The sequence below is a fragment of the Stenella coeruleoalba genome (assembly GCF_951394435.1).
Source record: "Stenella coeruleoalba genome assembly, chromosome: 11".
Lineage (NCBI taxonomy): Eukaryota > Metazoa > Chordata > Mammalia > Artiodactyla > Delphinidae > Stenella > Stenella coeruleoalba.
Genome location: NC_137157.1, coordinates 72357371 through 72375459, shown reverse-complemented (window position 1 = coordinate 72375459; position 18089 = coordinate 72357371). Strand labels below are relative to the sequence as shown.

The following is an 18089-nucleotide window of genomic DNA, read 5'->3' as shown; positions in this document are numbered from 1 at the left end:
ATAAATATAAATGCACCCAAAATAGAAGCACCTCAATACATAAGGCAAATGCTAATGGCTATAAGAGAGGAAATCAACAGTAACACAATAATAGTGGGGGACTTTAACACCTTACTTACACCAATGGACAGATCATCCATACAGAAAATTAATAAGGAAACAGAAGCTTTAAATGACACAATAGACCAGATAGCTTTAATTGATATTTATGACATTCCATCCGAAAACAGCAGATTACACTTTCTTCTCAAGTGCACACAGAACATTCTCAAGGATAGATCACACTTTGGGTCAAAAATCAAGCCTTGGTAAATCTAAGAAATTTGAAATCATATCAAGCATCTTTTCTGACCACAATGCTATGAGATTAGAAATGAATTACAGGGAAAAAATCGTAAAAAAACACGAACACAAGGAGGCAAAACAATATGTTACTAAATGATCAAGAGATCACTGAAGAAATCAAAGAGGAAATCAAAAACTACCTAGAGACAAAATACAATGGAAATACAATGATCCAAAACCTATGGGATGCAGCAAAAGCAGTTCTAAGAGGGAAGTTTATAGCTATACAAGCCTACCTCGGGAAACAAGAAAAATCTCAAATCAACAATCAGCTTTACACCTAAAGGAACTAGAGAAAGAACAAACAAAACCCAAAGTTAGGAGAAGGAAAGAAATCATAAAGATCAGATCAGAAATAAATGAAATAGAAACAAAGAAAACAATAGCAAAGATCAATAAAACTAAAAGCTGGTTCTTTGAGAAGATAAACACACTTGATAAATCTTTAGCCAGACTCATCAAGAAAAAGACTGAGAGGACTCAAATCAATAAAATTAGAAATGAAAAAGGAGAAATTACAATGGACACCGCAGAAATACAAAGCATCATAAGAGACTACTACAAGCAACCCTATGCCAATAAAATGGACAACATGGAAGAAATGGACAAATTCCTAGAAAGGTATAACCTTCCAAGACTGAACCAGGAAGGAATAGAAAATATGAACAGACAAATCACAAGTAATGAAACTGAAACTATGATTACAAATCTTCCAACAAATGAAAGTCCAGGACCAGATGGCTTTAAATGTGAATTCTATCAAACATTTAGAGAAGTGCTAACAGCATCCTTCTCAAACTCTTCCAAAAATTACAGAGGAAGGAACACTCCCAATCTCCTTCTATGAGGCTACCATCACCCTGATACCAAAACCAGACAGAGATACTACAAAAAAAGAAAATTACAGACCAATATCACTGATGAATATAGATGCAAAAATCCTCAAAAAAATACTAGCAAACAGAATATAAAAACACATTAAAAGGATCATACACCATGATCAAGTGAGATTTACCCCAGGAATGCAAGGATTCTTAAATATACACAAATCCATCAATGTGATACACCATATTAACAAACTGAAGAATAAAACCAGTATGATCATCTCAATAGATGCAGAAAAAGCTTTTGACATAATTCAACACTGATTTATGATAAAAACTCTCTAGAAAGTGGGCATAGAGGGAACCTACCTCAACATAATAAAGGCCGTATATGACAAACCCACAGCAAACATCATTCTCAATGGTGAATAACTGAAAGCATTTCCACTAAGATCTGGAAAAAGACAAGGATGTCCACTATTATTCAACATAGTTTTGGAAGTCCTAGCCACAGCAATCAGAGAAGAAAAAGAAATACAAATTGGAAAAGAAGAAGTAAAACTGTCACTGTTTGCAGATGACATGATATTATACATACAGAATCCTAAAGATGCCACCAGAAAACTACTAGAGCTTATCAATGAATTTGGTAAAGTAGCAGGATACAAAATTAGCACACAGAAATCTCTTGCATTCCTATACACTAACAATGAAAGATCAGAAAGAGAAATTAAGGAAACAATCCCATTCACCATTGCAACAAAAAGAATAAAATACCTAGGAATAAACCTACCTAAGGAGGTAAAGACCTGTACTCAGGAAACTATAAGACACTGATGAAACAAATCAAAGTGGACATATATACACTACCAAATGTAAAATAGCTAGTGGGAAGCAGCCGCATAGCACAGGGAGATCAGTTCCGTGCTTTGTGACCACCTAGAGGGGTGGGATAAGGAGGGTGGGAGGTAGACACAAGAGGGAGGAGATATGGGGATATATGTATATGTGTAGATGATTCACTTTGTTTTAAAGCAGAAACTAACACACCATTGTAAAGCAATTATACTCTAATAAAGGTGTTAAAAAAAAGATGACACAAACAGATGGAGAGATATATCATGTTCTTGGATTGGAAGAATCAATATTGTGAAAATGACTATACTACCCAAAGCAACCTACAGATTCAATGCAATCCCTATCAAATTACCTGTGGCATTTTTCACAGAACTAGAACAAAAAATTTCACAATTTGTATGGAAATTCAGAAGATCCCCAATAGTGAAAGCAATCTTCAGAAAGAAAAACAGAGTTGGAGGAATCAGGCTCCCTGACATCAGACTGTACTACAAAGCTACAGTAATCAAGACAATATGGTACTGGCACAAAAACAGAAATATAGATCAATGGAACAGGATAGAAAGCCCAGAGATAAAACCACGCACCTATGGTCAACTAATCTATGACAAAGGAGGCAAGGATATACAATGGAGAAAAGACTGTCTCTTTAATAAGTGGTCCTGGAAAACTGGACAGCTACATGTAAAAGAATGAAACTAGAACACTTCCTAACACCATACACAAAAATAAACTCAAAATGGATTAAAGACGTAAATGTAAGACCGGACACTCTAAAACTCTTAGAGGAAAACATAGGAAGAACACTCTTTGACATAAATCACACAAGATCTTTTTTGACCCACCTCGTAGAGTAATGGATAAAAAACAAAAATAAACAAATGAGACCTACTGAAACTTAAAAGCTTTTGCACAGCAAAGGAAACTATAAACAAGACAAAAAGACAACCCCCAGAATAGGAGAATACATTTGCAAACAAATCAATGGACAAAGGATTAATCTCCAAAATATACAAACAGCTCATGCAGCTCAATATTAAAAAAAGAAACAACCCAATCAAAAAGTGGGCACAAGACCTAAATAGACATTTCTCTAAACAAGACATACAGATGGCCAAGAGACACATGAAAAGCTGCTCAACATCACTAATTAGAGAAATGCAAATCGAAACTACAATGAGGTATCACCACACACTGGTTAGAATGGCCATCATCAAAAAATCTACAAACAATAAATGCTGGAGAGGTTGTGGAAAAAAGGGAACCCTCTTGCACTGTTGGTGGGAATATAAATTGATACAGCCACTATGGATAATAGTATGGAGGTTCCTTAAAAAACTAAAAATAGAACTACCATACGACCCAGCAATCCCACTACTGGGCATATACCCAGAAAAAAACATAATTCAAAAAGACACATGCACCCCAGTGTTCACTGCAGCACTATTTACAATAGCCAGGTCACGGAAGCAACCTAAATGCCCATTGATAGATGAATGGATAAAGAAGATGTGGTACACATATACAATGGAATATTACTCAGCCACACAAAGGAATGAAAATGGGTCATTTGTAGAGATATGGATGGACCTAGAGACTGTCATACACAGTGAAGCAAGTCAAAAAAAGAGAAACAAATATCGTATATTAATGCATGTATGTGGAATCTAGAAAAATGGTACAGACGAACCAGTTTGCAAGGCAGAAATAGAGACACAGATGTAGAGAACAAACGTATGAGCAACATGGGGGGAAAGCCCAGGGGTTGTGGTGGGATGAATTGGGAGATTGGGATTGAAATGTATACACTGATATGTATAAAACAGATAACTAATAAGAACCTACTGTATAAAAATAAATAAAATAAAATTCAAAAAAGAAATAACACTAGCACAGATGGACTGGTGTTTGGTATGGCATGGTAATTTCTATGTTGCTTTGGCAGACTATTATCTACTGGGTTTTCTCCATGCTTTCAAAATTACAAATTTGTAACAAAATTACAAATAGCTCTGGAAAGACTTCATTTGACTTATTCTACTGGTTTTTCTTTGGCAGGTAGTTTGAGAGCAGTGCAAGAGTATTTTGTCATGTACACATTAAGCAAATAACTTCTATGACAAGGCCAGATTCCTTAGTGTCAGAGATATAAATTCATGACCTAAAGCACTCGCCTATTTTGTATCCTAGGTAAACATATTTCATTTTCCTCACCAAATATTTAAAATATTTTTTCAAAAGTTCCACATTTAAGGATTTAATAGTTAACATATCTGCTCATTTTACTGCTACTTTTCATCACTGCTAATAATAAGTATGTACTGAAACAGTCACATCTGTTGCTATTTCACTGAAAAGATGAGAAAGAATTTTATAACTCAGGTTTAAGTCTATTAATTTTTAAAAGTTAAAAAAGTAGGCTATTCTTTTGTACTTTTATCCTTTGCTTTTCTAATCTGAGTTTATTTAATTTCATTTACATTTTACCTTTGTCATCTTGACAAATCTCAGCAAAAACTATAGCCTTACCCTACTTCATACCATATATAAATATCAACTCTAAATAGATTGATGATATCAATGTGAAAAGAAAAACCAATAAATTTCTAAAAGATAAAATTGAAGAGTACCTTTATGACCTTGGGTTAGACAAATGTTTCTTAAACAGGACATAAAACCATTAACCACAAAGAAAATGATTGATAAATTGAACTATATTAAAATGATAACTTCTCTTGGACACTGTTAGGAGACTGAAAAAGGAAGAATCAAGTGGGAAAAGATATTTGAGATTTTGTGTGTGTGTGTCTGACAAAAGACTTATTACAGAATACATAACAGCTTTCACAAATCAATAAGAAAAAAACAGATAAGCTAATTTAAAATTAATTTTAAAAATTATCAGCACTTCATAAGAACAGCTATCCAAATGGCCAATAAATGAATAAAAAGTGCTTAATCTTATTAGTCATCAAAGAAGTTAAAACTAAGACCACAGTAAAGTACCACTATACACTCACCATATGCCTAAGCTGAAAAAAATGCCTAAACGAAAAAGACTGACGTCAAACATTGACAAAGATGTGGAGCGACTAGAATGCTCATGCATACTGTACGATACTATTTATAGAAGATTAAAAAACCAGTAAATATTAATGAATGGTCAGTAAAATAATTATCTTTGCTGTGGCATGGCAAGGGCAGGAGTAAGTGGAGTTGGGGTGGGGGGCTAATGATGAGGATAGGACTGGGAAGGGGTATGGAGGCTTCTGGGATGAAGGTAAGGTTCTATTTCTTCTGAGTCGTGATTATGTATATGTCTTAACTTTGTGACAGTTGGTTGAGTGGTACACTAATGATTGTGTCTTGTTGAGATATGTGTTATACTTTAAAATCATAACTACATATATGCATAGCTACTTACAACTAAAAGTATGTCTTTGATATATATTGATAATTACTGTTATTGGTCGACAGGAGAGTAATCATATCTAAACTGACCTATAATATAACATTTTATTCGAATAATTTGACATAGGAATATGAGACATACTAATGCAGCAGGAGCTATGGATAGAATCTTGTTGCAGGTACATTTTGAGAATACAAACATCACCCATGTTACTAGGGTGATGGGTAGAATATAGTTCTATTCCTAAGAACAGTATCTCTCAGTTGCTACTTCTGATGTGCCACCTCACACTAGCAGATTACCAACACTGGCAGTGCCAGTGGCTTAGCTGCTCTCTTCCCTACTCGTTAGGTGTCTGTAATAAGGTCTGGCAGGAGAGACCTATAAGTAGCTTTCCCTGGCCTTGCCCAGAACTGCTCTTGACATAAAGAGAAGAAAAGTGGAAGTGGCCTATAACATTAAACAACTGAGATTATAGCTCCCAAGTAACTATTTTCTTCACATAATTTCAGTCTTTCTCTTAATATGAAGCAAATAAAGGGGTAATGTTCTCTATACAGATAATAGAGATGATACAAAATCAACTATTTCAATGCCTTTTTCAACCGTTTGCTCCCATGATTACTTGGTCTCAAATAAGTTAAGTCCCTTATAGAATAAGTTCTAATATAGCTAATATAGAGGCAGCATAGTGAAGGGGAAAAAAGCAAAGCACAAGGAACTACATAATGTCTTCTATCCTTAGTGCTTTCACTAACCATTTGTGTGATCTTAGGCATGCCTGGGGCTCCAGACTAGATCACCTGTAAGCTCCGCTTCTGACATGAAAATGACATGATACCATATGCAGTTTTGTAATGTGAAGTTGAATATAAACATAATCCTGTCCTTACCACAAGATTTTACTTAAAGTTGTAGCTAGATGGTGTAACCAATCTACTCCAGAACTGTTTTTCTTTTCTCCTCTCAAACAATTTATGTAGGCTATTCCTATTTGCATCTTTACCTCCAACTTCCTAATCACTTTCAAATGCCTTGCTCTTTTAACAATGATCAGGCCAGCAAACATCTATTGAGCATTTCCTATGATGCAGGCATTGCTATAAATTTTACACATGGAATCTTCCTTAATCTTCATAGCAACCCTGCTATAATTTCCCCCATCTTGGAAATGGGGAAACTGAAGCACAAAAAGGTTAAATGATTTGTCCAAAGTCACAGCCCAATAAGCAAAAGAGCCAGCATTTGAACCCAGGCAATCTGATACCAGAGCCCGCATAGTAAGAATGTAATAAATATTAACCGTTGCTTCCACCTAAATTCTTACTATTTGCCATGGACTGTTTCAAGGCACATGAAATACATTATTTATAATTTCATAACAATTCTGTAAAATATATATTATTATTCCAATAGTTAAGAAAGGAAAACTGAGGCATATAAAGTTTCTGTAACTTTCTTAAGGATGGATAACTACTAAATAGCAGAGTCAAGATTTGAACAGTGGCCTGTTTCTTCCTTTACTCTTCTCTTTCTTTCCTCTTTTCTGCTTTTTCTCCCTTTCCTCTTTGCCATCCCTCTTATTCATCCATTTTTTCCCATCTATTTTTGCATTAAAATATGTACTATCATGCGCTTAATTTATCTCTAATGTAAGAGACAACTCAGGGCATAAGTATAAATTAAGATTGAAGACTAGATTAGGATAGATAGTATTTAATTCCAAGACCTAAAGCCTCAAAGATAATATCATTATCTAAAAAAAAACTTAATTATTTTGTCTGAGTAAAATGATAACTTAGTGTTTTCATGTGGTATGTCATCATAAGTCAAATATATTTCATAAATACATACATATGAACATTATAAGCATACACACAGTAACCTTAGAAATTATAGAAGATATCAAGACACACTCTCTTAATATTATCATATGAATTCATTTTATTCTTCTATGAAATTCTTACATTGCTTTTCTTTTTATAAAATTTTCTTTTGAAAAGAAGCTTTAAGAATTATTTTCTTTCACTTGCATCAATGTGATTATTATCACAATTTCAATCTAAAATTTTAACGCTGTTTCTTTAATTTACTATTGTATTTTCAAGATTTGTAGGATTTATTTTAAAATATCTTATTACATCACCTACAGAAGATTGTTAGATTGTTTGCATACATTGTTTACTTCTTACTGGTCTCTGTGGGGTTAATTTGTCACCATTAATAGCTGCATTTTCTCTGTTCTATGTTGAATACTCCAGGGTTTTCTAATAAGACCGGTTCTTCCAAAGGCTAACAGAACACCACCATAATTTTGTCACTGGGGTAGTTTCTAATATACATTATACATGAAACTTTTAAAATATCCATACACTGATGGATAGATATTCACTATGAATATCTGACAATTTTGTTAAATTTCTTAGTAAAACTAATCTTAAGACCATACATTTTTGTGTTTTTTTCTCTAATACTCTTTTGAAAAAGCAATTTATTTTATTTCATTATGAAAGGATTAAATCTAAAAATACTAACAATGCCTTTTTCAATAGAAGCTTTTAAAAATGATTAAAACAAATTTTGAAAACATTAAATAAACAGATAAAATTCAGTTTTCCTAGTGGTCTAAATACACTATTAGACACTTGAGTTGCACAGTACATTTGGTATATGTATAGCACTTACCACAAGGGATGGACAAATCCTACTTTACCAAAATGAACAATTTTAGGTTAAGAATGACTCAAATTTGACAGGTGTTTTTGTGAGAGTTGGTAAAGCATTAAAGCACTGTTTTAAAATATTAAAGCATATGTAATTTTTTACTTGTTTTTATTGGATGACTTCAAACAAATAACTATTAATACTTAGTTCTACACCAAAAATAACTGTAAAATAGTGTGAATTCTGTTACATTTTTCTTAGTGTTGCCTTTTGTTTTCTAGGCAATAATTGTCACCATGTCAATATTCTTGATACATGCTCTTGATACATTATTCTACTAAATCCTCACCACCCCACTCTGAAGTAGCCTTTCTGATTCTCATTTTACAGATGAGGAAACTGAGGTTTAGACAGTTTAATTAACATGACTAAAAGGACACAGACAGAAAGAGGGAAAGCAAAGACTTGAGCAAAGCTCTGTCTCACCACAAAGTCCATGTTTTTGTCTAGCTCTTTCAACACTAAGACCAATTTTGGTCAAGTGGTTTTTAAAGAGGAGGGGGAATATTTTACTTTGGAAAAAGAGAGGAAAATGCTGCTTCTTTAATTAATCCCCTTTTGTCCTGCCAATTAAGACCCAAACTCCCATCTCAAGTATTACATAACATTTTAATATTGTCCTCCTTGTCTTTATCTTTCTTAGTTGTTCCAAAGGATGAAAAATGTTGATTAAAAAAAACACTGGGACAGTGGTAGGATAGAATTAGACCCCTGAAACTTGACAATCCCTATCCCCACAATACCACCAAATAGGAGGTTTTCTATATTACCTACAAGTAGAGGAGACCTTGTTCCATGGCATGAAGCTCTCCCTGAAACAGTATTATTAGTTGTCTTATGTAGTCAACCAACTATTCAAATCACAAATCAGGGCAGATCTAATTATAGAATATTTATAGACTAAATGCATGCTATGTGCAGGACTGAAATTTACAACACATGGGGAGACTTTCTATTATACTCCTTTTGAAGGTATTAATTTGTGTTGAGTTGAACTGTAAACTAGAGAATCATTCTATATTAGGCCGTATAATTAAAATTGCTCAAGATCATCTCCCAAAAACACTACATCAGAGGTTTCTGAAATATCACAGAACTGGAAAGGTCTTTTGAGTCACTTCTTTCATATTGCTGGTCTTATTACTGGATGTTGCAAAGTCTGCCATTGTTTCTGACCATTAAGGACTATAGAATGATGACTACACAATTCACTGACATAACTCCAGCAGTGACACCTTAAAGAGAAATAATCAGAAACATATATTTAATATTAAGCATAAATGCCATTACCACCATCTGCAAAGCCAGTTGCGGTGATAATAGGTAGAGCCACCATAATTAGTCCACTGCTGCTCCAAACATACTTCATCAAGAACTGCTCTATCATAATGTACCACAAACGTTTGGATAAAATGAGGTTCATCTGATTTGCTAAAGCTTTGTAACTTTTCTGGAGTTGCTTCATTTCTACCTATGGAGACAAAAAGAGATAAGAATTAACCTAGTATGAACTATAAAAATAAATAACGTATGTTTGAGGACTTTCTTTAAAGATAATTACATATTATTTTGTTTTACTTAGTATACTATTATCTGTGATTCTAACAACCAATAAATACAGATTAATGTCAGAATTAGTCATTACTTAGTTGTAATCACACCTATATTATTTTTTAAATGTCGATATTCAGTAAATATAATGTTAAATATAAATATATACAAGTGATTTATACTTATGTTTTCAAATTTATATGTATAAGATGTTAAAATTAAATGATATGCCATAAGACATGAATAAACAGTTAGAACCTTATCCTTTTTGATTATAGCAAAAATATCTGAAAATAAACACAAGACATGTATATGTGTAATTAGACTCCACTTTTGAATTAACTCAATTTACTGGGTTTTGTCTTAAATGCAAGAAGCCTATAACATGCTATAATTTATATCACTGAGCTCAGTGATTCAAGAATGACATAAATATGATTACTACAACATATAAGCCAATTTTCAAGTGGGAATAGAAGTCCTAAATTTGCTTTAAATTTTCTTCTTCAGATTGGTACTACTATAAAATTTTTTTTTGTTGTTATTGATGATGTTTCAAAATTAAATAATTCTGCTTTTTAATTATAATACCATTTCAACTTTAGAATAACTTACTATTTCATTTGCCAAGTCATTTGTATTAAGATTTCAAATGCATCACCTTAAAAAGTCTTTAATGTACTGCAAGTTTATGTAATCAGGTTAACTATTTAAGGGACCTGCTTAATGTTGAAAATCTTTAATATTTAAAAATAACATTCTGGAGCTCCTTTTTGCCTCTTCATCTCTAATCTTAGCTTTTCCCTCTAAGCTAGACAAAATTTCATTTCATTACCTTTTTTAATTTGTGTCAAAACATGGTACTGAACATTAAGAGTAATGGAAATGCCATTTGTAAGCCACTCTCCTGCACTTCTTAGAACTGAGGAACTCCATCATGGACCAGGCATGCAAAACTGTCACACCTGTCTTTCATATGAAAGCACTTTTTTTTTCTCTTGATAAACAAACAAACAAACAATACCATCCTAAATTTTCCATCTCAGTGGAAGTATGTTTACTTAGTTTCTAAACATATATTTTCTTCAATGTTCTAGGACCATCTACTTAGGATTTCAGTTTTAAGAAAATGCTTTAGAGATAATTCTGAGCATATTTGGATAACTGAGACTAAGTAGACTGTTTTAGAATGCTGAAAATGTTATTTTCATGAAACTTTAGAAAAGTTTGCACTCTACATATAATTCTTTAACAGCTTGTGATTAAAAAGGGTAATGAAGCATATATTTTAATACAGGTTTGAATGTCATAAGAATCTAAAACCCTAAAGAAGTGGGTCCATCAACAGTACAACAGATGGTATCTAGCACTGCAGTGGCAGCTTGAACAGTCTCACATTTCACCCGTCACCTTAATTTCTTTCTTACCTTATGTCCTCTGTAGAAGGCAATTTCTTCAACATTGGCTATAATTCTGGAGTGCACATACCGCAAATAGCCTTTCCTATGAGCTTCTTCAGCCACCAATTTACCAAATTTGGGAGAGCAGGCTTTTAACACTTTAGCAGTGGCATATACCACAAGCCCTGCTAAAAGGGTGGGCCCAATTGGGCTTGCTCCTCTGGATGTAGCAGTCTTGATGAGCGTATAGGAAGTCAGGATTACATCTAAAATAGGTTTGGTCAGATTGGAATACAAGTGAGCCACAGATTGAGAGAACATCATAATATCCTCAGTAAGAGACTGGTCAGGGTTTGCCAGCCTCCCATCCATATTGATCACCTTATAATAAGTCTGATTTGTAAAATAGGTTTCATAGGCATGGTCGACTAGGCGAGTTCTGAAGGCCAAGGCCAATTTGCCCTCTAGGTACCTTATTGCACTGTTGACAAAGGTGGCAGGGATGGCAATCATAAGCCACTTGATTAATTTGATGATGAAAGTCCGAGGCTTCTTTTCCACAATGCTTTTCACGATTTTTCCATCCAAACCAGCTACATAGATAGACAGAAAGGTTCTTGAGATTAGAGCTACCGAGTGGAGGCAGAGCCATCCTGTCTCAGTGGTCACAAGTTTAGGGAAGAGAATTTTCCGAAGTTCTAGTAGCTGTTTGAAAAAATCTGCATTCACTCCAGGCGAAGGTTTTTTACAAGTGGCCTCGGTGCAATGCAGTATTTCTCTATTCTCTGCAGCCGGGTAAGCTTCTTTTTTCTTCCAGTGGCCAGATTGCTTTAAACGCTTGCCAATGATGGGACAGAGGGTTTTCAGAGCATATGCTGCAGCCACCACGCAGGCAGCCCTTTTAGCAGTCCTCGATCTGGTCCATTTCACTCGATCAGCTGCTGCATTTAGCATATGTATCATTTTCCCAGTTACCCAAACCGGCTTCAGAAAGAACTGGTTTTAAAAGATCATGCTCCCTGGGAATCCCAAGCAAATGTTTCAGAAAGTTCTATAGCGTTCCATACTCTGCAGCGTTTCTCCTCTTCTGTTTTTTGTTTTTATTTTTTAAGATTTTGTTCTGTGACATGCAGCACAGCTCAGACTCCACTGCGTCTAGTGAGGATGATTCCCTCAGAAGCTCAAGCTGCACCAAGCAGCCCCAAGCTCCTCCCTCTCAGGCCCCTCATTGGCTGTAGGGGCGACGGGACCCCTGGAATCCTCGCCGCTTTCCTTTGAACCTTGAAAATGAAGAGAGAGCAAAACGAATTACATCCTTAAACAGTTCAGAGAGTTAAATGTCTATTTTTGGAGAGGTCGAATCAGGGCAGCTGCTGGCGACAAAACCTGCCCTAGCGACTGAGCATGCTCAGCGTCACTTAGAAACCCACAGAAGTTTCAGAAAATACATCACTTCTCTAAGGTTTCAGCAGATACCACAGAGGAAGAGCAAAAAGAAAGGGAGATTTCTAAGAGCTTAAAAACGAATGAGGGAGGAGGAACTGGGGAGATGAGGGAAGAGAGACAAGAGGATCAACATATAATGAAAAGAGTATGGAATGAATCTGAAAGGGAGAGAGATGAAAGTGACAAATGGGAGGGGCACTGGAAAAAAACAAAGTATCAAGTACTTGGATCTGTTTTTCTGCACTCCTCCCTCCCCCATTAATTATTTTTTTCCGTCTCTGTAATTTCACATGAAGTCCCAGAACCTATCAGACAAGTTGAGCCTATTTTTTGGTAAATAAATAGGAGATAAGTCTTCTGTATAATAGAAAATAATTCTTTGCTATGCATCCATTCCAAAGTTTACTTGTCCTTATAATGAAAATCTTCCAGCCCCATAACTGCTATTTTTAGCAATAGAGATCTGATGCATTGGTGATTATTTACAAGGTGACTATTAAATAAATGAGAGCAGTGTTTCACTTCTACCACCCCCTTGGGTCCTTTAGAGTTGTTACTTAGAGGTATGTTACTTTATAATCAAAAGTTAACCATTTGGGAATCAAACAGGAGTTAGATGGTAGAAATAGCTTCTCCAGGATCTTACCTCATTTTGCAAGAGTTTTTGACTTTTGTAAGCTTTTGCTTTGTTTAGGTTTACAGATAATCTACTGGCTACTTCCCATTTCCATTTTGATTATTTGATAAAAATCAAAAGTGTTTTAAAAAATTCTCTACATCCCTAATGGAGAACTTAGCTGCTAAACAGTCAAGCAAAATTTTGATATTTTTAAAAATGTAAAAGGCATGTTTTTAGGCAAAGATGAGTTATTCTCAAAAATGCAAAAACATTTTTGTTTCTCCACTGCCCTTGTTCTCCCATACACAACATACACACACATATCTAGTCAGTTGGAAGCCTGGGAAGATATGCATTAAACTAGAACAGAGGTTGGCAAATTACAACCCAACCAGTGGGCCACATTTGTCCCACCACCTATTTTTATATATCCCAGAGCTAAGAATAGTTTTTATATTTAAAAAATGGCTGAAAATATATCAAAAGAAGAATAATATTTTGTGACATGTGAAAATTATATGAAATTTTTATACCAGGGTCCATAAATGAAGTTTTATTGGAACATAGCCATACCCACTTATTTACTTATTGTTTTTCAAGCCACGCCCATTTATTTACTTCTTGGCTTTCAAGCCACAGTGGCAGAACTGGGTAGATGAAATAGAGCCCAGAGTATTCATTATCTGGCCCTCTAGAGAAGTTTGCCAAACCCTGTGCTAGAATATAAAACTTGCCTCAGTGTTGTGATCTTCATTATTCAGTTTATGGTGAATAAAGAACTATCCTCACTTTTATTAGTAACCGTATTTCTAAACTTTCCAAACTCCTCCTTTTCCAGGTACCTATATGAGTTCCAAGAATTATCACAGATCTCTTTTCATTTGTTTGCATTCAATTCAGCAGATTTACTAATACATGAGTAGCAAATTCATGCAAGGTTCTTTGATAGCTGGCCATATTAGCACAGTAATCTATCATTCCATTAAGACTTTCTAAGTCTGTACATAGAGATCATAGTGTCATAGTGATTATTTTCAAAAAATTTTTTGTTCCTAATCTCATGCTTTTCATGTGTCAAAATAAGGCTGCCTTACATTTATAAATTTTAATTCTTTATGTCACATCTCCTGACTATGATAGGACATGTGGAGGGTCAGGATAAACTTAACTGGGGGTGATAGGAGGATGTTCAGCTGGCAGAACATGATACACAGAGGGATGCATGGGTCAGAAAGCAGCTGGCAGTCAAGGGAAGTGGCCTGCATCACTGGCATAGGACAACAAGATCAGGGGAGGAGCAGGGCAGTGGGAAATCTAGAAGCAAAGAAAATTAGAGACCTAAATATGCAGGCCTAAATATGTAGGCAGGTCAGTTTACCAACTGGTAATGAAGCTGGGGTACAGGAAAAAGCTTTTAAAGCCTGGAGTGAAAGCCTTGTTAGACTGAGGAACTGGGTATAAAGAAAATGATCAAGAAGAGAAATTTGTTTGCCAGAAATGTGGTACAAGGAAGGTTGAAGTCCAGTTACTAGAACTAGGGAAAAGGTCAATATAAGATTTAACTTGTTAAGCCACTAAAGTACAGGCCTAACTATCACCACTTAAATTCCACTCCCACCCTTTATCCCACCCTGCCCCCAAAGGCCAGGATTGATTTGAGCATCTGAGACTAGGCTCAAGCCTTCAGGAAAGGCAGAGATGATAGAAAACCAGATAGGTAATTCCAGTTGGAAATATATGCCATTTAAATAAGAAACTACGAATGTCAAAGTACTTCTTTCATTTTTTTATACTGGCATGATGCAATTAAAGCAGCGATAATGTTAATTTAATTTGAGTTCCAAACTAGAGAAAAGGGAGGTGGAAAAAAAAATCACTGCTTACTATAGTAAACATAGTTCAGTCTAATTTCCACTCAAGCTTGTCAAGTTTACATGTTTTTATATGGGGAAGTATTAACATTTTCTTAAGAGGGAAGAAATAATCTTAGACAAAGATATTGAAAGTAAATAAAAATTAAAAATAGGGCTTCCCTGGTGCGCAGTGGTTGAGAGTCCGCCTGCTGATGCAGGGGACACAGGTTCGTGCCCCGGTCCGGGAAGATCCCACATGCCGCAGAGCGCCTGGGCCCGTGAGCCATGGCCGCTGAGCCTGCGCATCCGGAGCCTGTGCTCCGCAACGGGAGAGGCCGCAACAGTGAGAGGCCCGCGTACCGCAAAAAAAAAAAAAAAAAAATAATAAAAATAATAATAATAATAAAATTAGGCAACAATTATTAAATTACTCTGTTCTCAAGTGAGATACTCTCAATGTCCGTGTCAAAGTGGATACTACCAATGTCCATGGAAGAGCAGGATTAAATACATTTTATATATGTTAGAGAACATATACACATATTTACACATATCAGGAAAACTATATGATTTATAAACTGTAAAATGTAATTTTTTATAATAAAGAGATCTACATATACAGGTATGTAAATAAAAATATATATCATGTAGATAATATATGCTTATGTGTTTAGATAGTAAATCATCAGAAAGTAAATAATTTTTAGTAATAAAGATAAATTAAGGTTTAAGAATTTTGGATGGATTTCCTTTTCAACAAATGCTAAATATTTTATCAGTGCTGTATTTCTTTCTTGAACAGTTTCCTGACCCAAGAGGTTACCTAATTGCCCTCTGGCCCTAAAACAGCTCAGTCTTTGACTCTTATTATCTATCAGTCATGCTAGCCTTATTCATGTGAAGCATAACATTGATGATATCTTAAGTCAACATTTCAGCTGTTACAAATAACTACCTAATAACTAGTCTAATTTTTTTTTTTTTTTTTCGGTACGCGGGCCTCTCACTGTTGTGGCCTCTCCAGTTGTGGAGCACAGGCTCTGGACGTGCAGGCTCTGCGGCCATGGCTCACGGGCCCAGGCGCTCTGCGGCATGTGGGATCTTCCCGGACCGGGGCACGAACCCATGTCCCCTGCATCAGCAGGCGGACTCTCAACCACTGCGCCACCAGGGAAGCCCAACTAGTCTAATTTTTTAGTTCACTGAATTTTTGTTATAAAAATCAGTATTTATATGATTACACAAGATGTATATCCTGGGAGATAATCCTATTTTAGGTACTATTTCCTAAGGACAACAGAAAACGTATTATATTTGAAATTATGAGATATTCCCCAGGTTAAAATGTGGAAAACAATCATGACAATTGGGAAAAAAAAAAGTATTTTGTGCATTTGTTTGGGATAAGAGATTCCTAGTTTCTAACCAAAATATCATAGAACACTTTGTAATATAAATTTTTGTAAGGACATACAAACATAACACAGATATGAACAGCTAAACCCAATTTTTGTTTTGAGGTTTTTTTTCAGTAAGGAGTTTAAAGTCTTTGGGCCTTTACAGCTAAATTAAGTTTTGATGAAGTTCTCTCAAAAAATAACAAAATATACAGAATAATCAATTACTATGGTGCAATGTTTCTGACAACTGTTTACTGAATATTAAAACTACAAGTGAAAGATTTTAAAGGATTTGGAGAAAGAGTGGTAAGTGGGAAAGGAAATATTATCTTTAGGATTATGGATCTATAACTTTTGTCCTCTCTTTTTCTCCACCAAGTCTGGTCTTTGACCTGGAAGAAAAGTCTGAAACCAATACAGAACTAAATAAAATTATGGTGCAGGTGGTTTGAAACACTAACCCTGTGGCCACAATCCAATATTTCATTTACTTAGGTTTCCCTTGCCTGAGCTGTTAAATCTGTGTTCTTCCTCCTTGAGGCGGGCTGACTGCTTTCCCAGAGCTTCGCTTGCGGCTCTGTCAGGATATGTTCTCCGCAGAAACCGCAGAGGCTGTCGGGAGGCCCGGAAGCAGCCTACCCGAGGCCACAGAGGCTGTTGGGAGGCTGCGCCATACTCCCTGGAGCCGAGAAGGGGCTGTCTGAGGCCTAAGAACGTGTCACTCATCCCAAAACGAAGAAGTCAGAGCAACAGCCTGTCGCGACCCCGGTGTCTTCTTGCTCCGAAGTTCTGAGGAGATGAATTGGGTCGGGGGGTCCCGGTGAGTTGTGCTACTGGAGCCTGAGACTGTAGCATTTGAGTCCCATTCCCATAATGGCGCCTCTTCCGTTAGCCCTGGTGGGGAGTGCAGAGACTTAGCTGGAAAGAACTTGTCAGGAGTGCGGCTTTCAATCGTTATCTGAGATGGGAGATCCTAGCACCAAGTCTCTATTCCTAAACCAGAAGCAATCCAGCTTTTCCCCGCTGTGTTTCCAAAGGCTTCACGGGTGGTGCTACTTTCCATGCGGTTCTCTGCTCACCTAGTGTCCCGCGTCCTCCTCTAATGAGGCCTCTGAGCACCTAAGCCCTTTTCTGCCTTCTTCCCGCCCTGCCCCTCTTTCTTGGGAGCGGTTTCTTTTAGGTCAATATATAATCTTTGCATGAATTTGCAAAGTATTATGGAAGAAGACATTCCTTGCGGCCCTTAAATATATTGATGGGGGGGCACTATCAACCATAAAAATCCAATATTGTTTGTTTTAAAGTGAGATAAAATAAATAGTTTTTACTTTAATAACTTACAGAGAATTTACAATGTACTTTGTATTTAGGAGTAATCACATAAAACATAATGGGTTGACAATTTAGTTTTATATAACCTATTCATTGCTATTGACCTTGAAGTCCACTAGGATGGAAATCATGTGGGTCTATAATTTCATTTGATCAAATTCCTTGATGAAAAAAATTGTTTTGATTGAAACTCTAAGCCATTAAATACAATTTTTTTCACAAGTAGACCCAGGAGAGTGGTATATGGTTAGAATATAACACATTTAAATTCTAACGAATTTGTAAGAGGAAAGACAGTTTTTGTATTCACCAAATATTGTAACTG

At 35.6% G+C, this 18089-nt stretch overlaps 2 protein-coding genes across 6 annotated transcripts in view; one reads left to right on the top strand and one right to left on the bottom strand.

The window, feature by feature from the left end:
- ABCD2 (ATP binding cassette subfamily D member 2) overlaps positions 1–12585 on the bottom strand; it is a 76959-nt gene extending 64374 nt beyond the window's left edge. For 3 of the 5 annotated variants that reach the window (XM_079937688.1, XM_079937690.1, XM_079937691.1), the window contains exons 1-2: positions 11142–12585; positions 9454–9634 (exon numbers count right to left, since the gene is read on the bottom strand). In XM_079937688.1, the coding sequence (XP_079793814.1) occupies positions 9454–9634; positions 11142–12077 (1117 nt within the window). In that variant the 5' untranslated portion in view covers positions 12078–12585. The remainder of the gene's footprint in view (positions 1–9453; positions 9635–11141) is intronic. The other 2 variants (XM_079937689.1, XM_079937692.1) reach the window with 2 other exon arrangements.
- A 4212-nt stretch (positions 12586–16797) lies between these two features.
- REDIC1 (regulator of DNA class I crossover intermediates 1) overlaps positions 16798–18089 on the top strand; it is a gene marked incomplete at its 3' end in the record, with an annotated part of 103212 nt that continues 101920 nt past the window's right edge. The window contains 1 exon segment of the mRNA XM_079935886.1: positions 16798–17252. Within this exon segment, the coding sequence (XP_079792012.1) occupies positions 17230–17252 (23 nt within the window). The 5' untranslated portion in view covers positions 16798–17229.